The following is a 9,504-nucleotide window of genomic DNA, read 5'->3' as shown; positions in this document are numbered from 1 at the left end:
AGTAGAGGGGGAGAAGAACCTCCCTTGACCTGCTGGCCACACTCTTCTTGATGCATCCCAGGATGCCATTGGCCTTCTTGGCCACGAGGGCACATTGCTGGCTCATGTTTAGTTTATTATCAATCAGGATTCCCAGGTGTCTCTCTGCAGAGCTGCTCTTCAGCAGTTCGACCCCCAGCCTGTACTGGTGCATGGGATTGTTCCTTCCCAGATGCAGGACTCTGCACTTGTCCTTGTTGAACCTCATGAGGTTTCTCTCTGCCCAGCTCTCAAGCCGGTCAAGATCCCGCTGAATGGCAGCACAGCCTTCTGGGGAATCAGCCAGTCCTCCCACTTTGGTGTCAACTGTGAACTTGCTGAGGGTACACTCTGTCCCCTCATGCAGGTCATTGATGAAGATGTTGAACAAGACTGGCCCCAGAACCGATCCCTGTGGAACTCCACTGGCCACAGGTCTCCAACTCGATTCTGTGCCATTGATCACCACTCTCTGGGTTCTGTCATTCAGCCAGCTCTCAATTCACCTCACTGTCCACTCATCCATGCCACACTGCCTGAGCTTTCTGATGAGGATGTTATGGGAGACCCTGCCAAAAGCCCTGCTAAAGTCAAGGTAGATGACATCTGCTGCTCTCATCTAGCCAGGTGCTTATGCACTCACAGAAGGCTATGAGGTTGGTCAAACAGGATTTCCCCTTGGTGAATCCATGTTGACTCCCCCGATAACCATCTTTTCCTTCAGTGATAACATTCAGGATGAGTTGTTTCATTACCTTTCCAAGGATGGAGGTGGGACTGATCGGCCTGTACTTTCCTGGGTCATCCTTGCTGTCCTTTTTGAAAACTGGAGTGACATTGGCCTTTCCCCAGTCCTCAGGCACCTCGCTTGTCCTCCATGATTGTTCAAAAATGATGGAGAGAGGCTTAGCAATCACATCAGCCAGCTCCCTTAGCACTCTAGGATACATCCCATCAGGACCCATTGACTTATGAGCCTTAAGCTTGGCCAACAAGTCTTTAACCTCTTCTTCCACCCAGGCAAGTCCTCTGCTGTCCTGGCTATCCTATTATTCTTTCTGGACTGGACTTTTCCAGGGCCAGCAGTGGCTGTAAAGACTGAAGCAAAGAATGCGTTCAGTACTTCGGCCTTCTCTGCATCCTCAGACACCAGGGCACCCTCAGCATTTAGCAGCGGGCCCACATTCCCCCTCACCATCCTTCTGCTGCTGATGTACTTCAAAAATGCCTTATTACTGTCCTTAACTTCCCTGGCTAAATTTAATTCTAGAAGGGCTCTAGCCTTCCTAGTTGCACCCCTGCATGCCCTGGCAATGTTCCTATACTCTTCCCAAGAAGCCAGCCCCTGTTTCCACCTCTCATAGATGGCTGCTTTCTGCTTGAGTTGTCCCAGCATATCCTTGCTCATCCATGGAGGCCTCCTACCTCCTTTTCCTCCTTTTCTTGCATGTTGGGGCACACTGATCCTGGCTTGGAGGAAGTGGTGCTTGAAGATTGACCAGCTCTCATGGGCACTTCTATTTTCTAGAATCATATCCCATGAGATCCATCCAAGTAGATCTTTGAAGAGGCCAGAGTCGTCTCGCCTGAAATCCAGGGTCACGGTCCTGCTTTGTGTTCTGCCCCTTTCACACAGGATCTTGAACTCTACCATCTCATGGTTGCTGCAGCTGAGATTGCCTCCAACCTTCACATCCCCAACCAGGCCCTCCTTATTTTTCAGTAGTAGGTCCAGCAGCACATCCCTCCTCATTGGTTCCTCGACCACCTCCCAGTATATCATACTGGGAGACTCATATTTTCTTCATGTCACAACTGGTACTAATTTCAGGCACTTTTTGAAGAACTTGCATTTGCTATTTAATTTTTATTTTCAGTTTGAATAGAGAGAAAAAAACCCCCATAACTGTAGGAATAGTCTTAATTTCTTGCAGCAATTCCACCATGGAGATGAGAGACTTGTGAAACTGTTAGATACTACTCTAGGTCAATCAGTCAGCCTTGTAGAATATTTGTATTAATAATACTAAAATAATGAAGCAATGCCAACATAAAAGGCAATTTAGTATTTCCCCCGTAGTAGTGTGCTACAATATATTATACTTGACAAGTTTTTGATAGTAAATAGTGAATCTGGTGTCACAATCTGCTGTTTTTTTATGTACCATCCTTCCAATATCATAGTAGACAAGTCATGGCAATCTTAATTTATCTTCAGGATGTCCTTATGAAGCAGAATAGTTGTATTCATGGTGCACATTACATATATTGCAAAGTGCTTTACAGATTATTGAACTACCTAACCTATTTGCAAGGCAGGTGTTACCTCACTTTCAATCCACAGTACAAAGATGCAAACACAGAGAGTACTGTTACATGAAATTGTAGCTCAAGCCTATACTCCATTCTAAGATCCATAGTTACCCACAGTAGGCTTTGGTTTACAGTCCCTTTTAAGACTGTAGGCTCAGCAGGCTCAGAAGCTCAAGCAGAAGACAAGGGTTTGCATCTTGCACCTTACAGGCAGCCAGAGCACAATCAATTCAAGCCACATAACATGTTGAATTTATACCCTAACATGATAATTGCTATGAAAAGATTTTATAGCTAAAACAGAATTTGACATGGCACTAATTAGTGTCTAACTTTTAGATATACAGTTCTGGAAGAGGAATTCACAAGCTCAAAGTAGATGTTCAAGAGTACTTTATGCAGAAAGCTTAGATCCTGGGAATGGAATTTGGAATGATCAGAGGACCATGGGAATGTTTCACATTGTTTCTCAACTTTTATTTACCATTCAAAATCATTTCTGGCATTTGGGTTCCATATTATTCCTTTATATTTCTTGCATGACTATTTAACACCTTTCTTTTAAAATACAGGTCCTGGAGGAGACAGTGATGGTGGTATCACTGGAAAATGCATCTGGTCCTGTGTTTAAGGTAGTTTCCTGAGAAGTGTCTTCTTGTCAAGAGAGTATTCAAATCTGCATCTCAAAACCAGACATTTCCCTGTACCTCCCATCCCAGCCTTTTGGTTATAAGTTATCATGTGTTTTGTGCCTAGTGCCAAATGCAGTGCTGTCAGTGTGGAGATGCTCTGATATGCTCTCTGAGCATGTGGGCTACGTCAGGCTCATCAAGATTAAATATGACATATGAGCCCAGTCATGAAAGCCACTCTTTTGTATATATGCAGTTCCAGGCATTACATGTGTATATAATTTTACAAGTAAAAACAGTTAGACATTCCTGAAATCATACGTTTTCATTTCACATAAATCATAAATTTGTTGACTATTTGCCTTTCGAGAGTTTGACCTGAATATATGATATTCTGCATTAGATATGTATGTGGAGGAATGAGTTCATGTCTTCAACAGTTCGGTTAAAAAATCATAACACTAAATCATCTTTTCCTTGATCAATAAATAGGAATGCTCTGGGTTCTATTTCTTCAGTATTTTCAGAGCTGCTGCTATTACATTGGGTTTCTGTGATTGCAGTAAAGCTGGGAACTACTTTCCCTCAAAGGAAACTTATTTTAAGACTTAAAGTGACTAAGATAATTATTGTTTATATGTTTGAGTATTTTTTAAATGCTTTTTTTCCCCTACATACTTCAGCTAGTTATTTAGAGCTTGAACAACTATATCCAGGAGGGGTCAGAGGTGAGAACAAATAGCAATTTTTGCATTTGGGAAGTTACTGTCTGGAGAAGCTAATACAACAGATTATAAAAAGTGTTATTTGATGCAGAAAGCATTTCAGGGAGGAAACATGAGCAAAAACCTGGAGAAGAATTTTTGTGGCTCCAGACAGGTATTAGCCGTTCTCAATGGCTTACCTACAGTACTATCTAGAACAACATTGAGTTCTGTGCACAGTGTAGAATGAGTCATGCATCATTCAAGGACAATGTTTTGGAGGTGTTGATTTTTAGAGAAGTAGAAATGTAAGACTGATCAGACTATGTTTATCAGAAAAAGAAAAGTACTGAGAACATTTAATTTTTTTTTCAATTATATGGAAAAATAACAGAAACTAAGTAACTTTCTGATGTAATTTTTCCAAGGAATGAGAGGTCTTCGCCCCATGCACAATTTGGTTAAAAGTTGAAGATCATGTACAATGGCAACATACTGGACAGGACAAATGATGAAATGGTTACCTCTGTTCCATTCTCAGCCAAATAACTGTGGAAAAGTGGGAAATAACCAATGTTTAGAATGCTTCTGTTTTGGAAAATGGTCTGATTTCTATTACGAAAGGGAGGAAAAAGAGAGAAATAGCAGTATTCACTGTTTCCTTCATGATTAGGAAGTTCAACAGGAAAATAAGATAGATGCTGGAATGGTTATGTTTGGGATTGTCCTTCTCCCAAATCAACAAAAAAATGAGCCGTAGTTCAGAAAAGTAACAATATTATAGAACTCAAATTTTCCATTATTTAATGTAACATAATGAAGTGCTGCTTTTGGTTTTGCCAAAACTTTTAGGGAAAAAAAACAAACAACCAAAGCTGCCTGTGTAGGCTTACTCAATGTGAAAGCTTGCTGCAGAGCCTCCAGCTAGATACAAGCAACATCTAATTAATTGTTTTTAAAGATTAAAGATCTGCAGCAAGGAAATGTTGCTTTTAACCCATTGCTACTAAATATTGGCAGAAAAAAAAAAAAGGATGAGAAGGAAAAGGAAGATGATCCTCAGCAAAATTAAGCTATTGCTTGTAATTGTTGGATTTGATGATGAGAAGAAGCAGCAAAAACTCCTCTCTGAAACTGCCAAAACTGTTCCCCAGTGCTTTTTCTGCATTTTCCAAGAGTAGCCATATAAGGCAGATAAAAGGGAGGGACCCTGCCTTATACAGGGTAGGTCTTGATAAGCTGGGGGCAGGGTTAGGCAGTGGCTCTTTAGTTTGCACCTATCCAGTGAGTGTGCTGTGAGGAGCTGAGGGAACAGCAGAGAGGAGGATATTTGACAAGACAAAGTAGGTACTGTTTGCCAGCTGATTTTAGGTTTTACTATGCTTTGTGTGTGACTATGTGGTATGCCTGGTTCTAGTTAAGCAGGCTAGCAAAAATGTTTCAGGTGGCTTTATTTGCAGCTGCTGGGTATCCAGGCTTTGTTACATGCACTAGTTTAGGTAGCCTCAGCAACCTAAAATAAGTGGTACAGAGGGAGTATGCTGCTTATAGGTGTTTCTCGTGTTCTTGCAGACTGACTTGGATGAAGATCTTTGTATTTTAACTTTAATGTTTGGTGACTCTAACTTTTCATTGTTAAGAGAACTGAGGAAGTATTTCTCTATCTGCTACTGGATTAATGTAGAAATGTATCAGTCTACCCTAACATGACCAGCAATAAGAGATGTGCACAATGTGACAAGTCTGCTACTCCATATAAATATTTTGGGGATTAATTTAGAGGGATCTGTTCAAATGTACTACAATGGGATCTCATCTGCTACACATGAGGATCTTTAACCTACAAGAGAAAATAGCTTTATTTTAAAAGTGATGGTCAAGGCTGAAATCCTCTCTCTCTAAATTACTTTATTCTGATGAGGCTAAAGTAACTCAAAATGTGGATTTGAGTGTGTTCTGACAGAGGAGCAGTCACCTATAACTCCTAGGCATATGGGATTTGCATTGCAGATAACACAATACATTACAATATGACATTACAGACATAATTTTGACATTAACATTGGCAGTGCTTTGAAGTTTAAGCCACCTTTCATGTTACTTTTAATATTCTCATATTTTCATAATATTTTAATTTTAGCTAAGCAGTTTAAATAAAGAAGATTTTCATGATACTGTGTAAGAAATGAGGTAGTACAAAAAAAGGACACTTCAGAAACACAGTGCTTTCAGTCTCACAAAATTATCAATATTGCTGCTAAGTGTCTATGCATTAGCAGCAATGTAATTCTGCCTCAGTAAATATCTATAGGTCTGTGAGAGCTTTACTTCTATTTTGTTTTCACTAGATACTTGCTTGAGAGTAGCAAAGTTAGTAGCAAATGTTAAATGGCTTGAAGAAAATAAAAATCAGGCCAGGAGTCTTTGATCTTCTTCCTTGTAAAAATGTTAACCTCCTGGTGACAGTTAAGGTTACTGGCATCCTCCTTTGTTACACTTGAGAAAAATTGTTCCTACCATGGACTACAAGATTCAATCCCATGAGGTGACTGAAATAACTTACTTGAGTCTTAAAATCCTTCTGTAACATTGACAGTCTAGATAAGGTCACTTGAACTGTGGGTATGGAAGTTCAAAACCTCATTGTATTCTATTCCAGGAAATAGCAAGTTTACAGACTCCAGGAAACTTTCACAGTTCCACCGCTACTCAGGACACTTCAAGAACTTCTCAGCTTAGAATAATATAGGATCAGCTCTCAAGACAGCTCTACTTCTGTACTAGTGTTGCACTAAAATAGTTTTAAGCTTCTTTAACAAATGTAACTTTGAAGTTTAATTTTATTTCTTCCTCCAGAAATCTTAACCTCTTTCCTTTTGCAGCCTTCTGTTACTTTTGATGTCTGGCATGTGTTGTTGCTTAATATGTTTTTCTGATTTAATTTCAGAGGCTGTGGCTGACAGCAAGTGACAGGCTGACAGCTCACACTCGTGTCACAGAGTAGCTGCATGATAACAGCAGAAAGTCATCTTATCTGCTGGAGAACACCCTGGGCAAGGAGGACATACAACACTTTATAATTTTAAATATTGATCAGCGTTACTAATACCTGTGCATCGTTACAGAATGTCCTGTGATGGCAAAGAAACTGTTGGGCAACCAATGTATAAACTCTGTGGACAGATTCATGGCTCTGCTTCTCAGCTCAGCAGTCTGAATGGAAATAGGAAATCTGCAGCCTCGCTGGAAGTCAAGGGGAGCTTGAGCAATATTCAGTATTCTTCCATGGCACTGAGTCCTGATAGCCTGGTGAATAATGGATCGGGGATTCCCTGCAACCCTGAGGAATGCACAAATGCTACGAGATTGACAGAAAGCAGAGCCCCCAAGGCCTATATGACAAAGTGTTTCCATAGCCGTTATTTAGCTAAAACTGGCATGCAGGGAGAAGTGTACAACTTCCTGGAGAGGCCCAGTGGATGGAAGTGTTTTATCTATCATTTTACTGTGTAAGTACCTACATTTTTTACATAATCTTTGGTATAAGACAAGTTTGAAATTGTCCTCTTAATCAGCAAGAAATCATGGTACCCGAGTTCTCAGGCTGAAAACTTGTTGCATGAGTAATCCCATTGAAAGCAATGGAAAAACCATTTTTCCAAAGGATCAGCTGCTATATCTATTAACATCTCCAGAGGAAGGCTTTTTGTTACTCACTTGATATTTATCTTCGAAGACATACACTGTATAATTGATATTTTTGAGGGGAAGTCCTATATAGTCATGGCAGTTTTTATTGCTGCCTTAGCTGTTTCACATTGTCCTAACTTCAAGCACAGCAGTTTTTAGCATGGGATGTAGAAGAGTTAGCTGTGATTAGATGTCACACTTTTATAAGTCCATTTTGCTCATGCTGACATGGCAAAATAATTAATTTGTTGGCCAAACATTGAAATAGAATGTTACTAATTTGAATGAATTTACAATCATGAATACATAATGAGTACAAACTTAACAAAATGGTTTTCATTGTACCGTGAGTATAGTACATGCAAATAGGAAATTAAGGCTTCCATTTACTCTTCCAAAAAAAGTGGTTAATACCTTAACACAGCTGCTGAAAATACTCTTTTATTTCAGCTGCTTATAGTATCTGTCAAGTTAGCCAAGACCTCAATTACTAATTTGAGTGCTGCTTTACAGAACAATAATTTGTTGTCTTAGCTGTAGAAAGGGTCCAATTGTGTCCTCATTGAGGCAAGAGGAAACTTTACTGGTTATAGTGAATGCAAATTGAGCCAAAAGTCCTTGCTTTTATTATAAAATTAGCATACATCCTGAAGAAATGCAAGGTATTGAAAATACTCTGTTTATCTCAGATAAACTTTTCTGTGGCCTGATTGCATTTTGGAAAAACTATTAGTTGCTGCAGTCAGGAGCTGCCCAGAGAAATATATGGTATATTATATTATATTATGGAAATTATAAAAAGAATTCATAATGCTTCCGTCTTGCATAAGATAGATGGTCTTCTTAACATTTGATTTCTTTCACCCCTCAAATCATTTATGGATTCTTTTAAATGGATTTTTTTTTCATTAAATTTTGCCAAGTAAAAGGATAGGGCCTTTTTCAAGAACTGTGTTTGTAGAATATAATAATTCCTGAGGCTTAAACAGATCTAATCTTTGTAGATTTAAATATGTGAATAGTCATAATTTAAACCTTTTTGAGGTCAGGACTTATTAATCTTGATAAAATGGATTTCTTTCATCATCTGTGTTGCTTTTATCTTGGAATAAAATTGATCTCTAATATATACTTATTTTCTGCAATGAGCATTAAAATAAAATGAAAATCTATATACTTCCCACCCTTCTCTCTGAAAATTGGAGAAAATATTGGTATTACTAACAGAAAACTCTTCTATTTTTTAACAGTACAAGGATTCTTAACTTAAAGAATGTGTAAATTAACCTCTTTCAAAAACTTTTTCTTTGAGATTGCTTGAAAGAAAATTTTTTAAACATATTTTTTGGCCAGCATTTTGTCTTGAGTATACTTGTGCTTATAATCATCCCAATAACTATGTGGTATGCTCATTTATATAACAAGTTTCTGTTTTGGAAAGAATATACTATACATTATGAAATATTATTGAAGTTAAACATTGGTAAAGCAATTAAGTGTTAATCTGAAATACAAATAATTGAAAAATGAGAACAAAGTGTAATTTATTTAAAAAAATATCTCCAATGTTACATCTATGGTTTTGGGGTAATTTATGTAGTGTTGATATTATGACTATTTTCGAAACAAATTTAGTCTTACAAGTATGTTGCTGATATTTGTGTAGCCTGGAGGAGCTGGATGTGCAGCATCCCTTCATTGCCCTTTTGTCCTTTGTATGCCACAAAGACCACATAACTCATGTACGGATTTGTTTCTATCCAAGAGGGACTTGACTGTATCCAAGAGGGACTGGAGTTTGTTCTGATCTGGAGCCAGTTCCACTAGAAAGAACTTAACAGGCAAGACGAGGGAACAGCAAATGCTCCCGGAGGTGACCTTCCTCTTGCATTCTGAAACTACCAAGATAGTCTCATCTTGTGTAACATTTGTTATATGCCTGATACTTCAAGTTTCTTTTTAAGATAATAAACTTATGCTTCTTAAGGAACTTTGTAATGTATGTTAGAAAATGGAATAGTTTTTTTTTCCCTAGTTAAATCTGGACTTAACGTTATTTTACTGAAGTTATTCCAAGCAAAAATCAAATGTTTTTACTTGAAACCATGAATAAGTGAGCGTGTGTGGTTGAGAATTCCCCTCCCAGT

General features: G+C 38.5%; 1 protein-coding gene across 3 annotated transcripts in view; it reads left to right on the top strand.

Moving 5' to 3' along the window:
* Window positions 1-4,942: 4,942 nt before the first annotated feature.
* Window positions 4,943-9,504, top strand: part of LOC104563132 (potassium voltage-gated channel subfamily KQT member 1) — a 505,426-nt gene continuing 500,864 nt past the window's right edge. For 2 of the 3 annotated variants that reach the window (XM_061988799.1, XM_061988797.1), the window contains exons 1-2: window positions 4,943-5,010; window positions 6,615-7,176. In XM_061988799.1, coding sequence (XP_061844783.1) covers window positions 6,794-7,176 — 383 coding nt within the window. In that variant the 5' untranslated portion in view covers window positions 4,943-5,010; window positions 6,615-6,793. Of the gene's footprint in view, window positions 5,015-6,614; window positions 7,177-9,504 lie in introns of all 3 variants that reach the window. The other variant, XM_061988798.1, reaches the window with a different exon arrangement.

Source organism: Colius striatus, chromosome 1 (genome assembly GCF_028858725.1).
Source record: "Colius striatus isolate bColStr4 chromosome 1, bColStr4.1.hap1, whole genome shotgun sequence".
NCBI classification, from domain to species: domain Eukaryota; kingdom Metazoa; phylum Chordata; class Aves; order Coliiformes; family Coliidae; genus Colius; species Colius striatus.
This window is presented reverse-complemented; position numbering and strand designations above follow the sequence as displayed.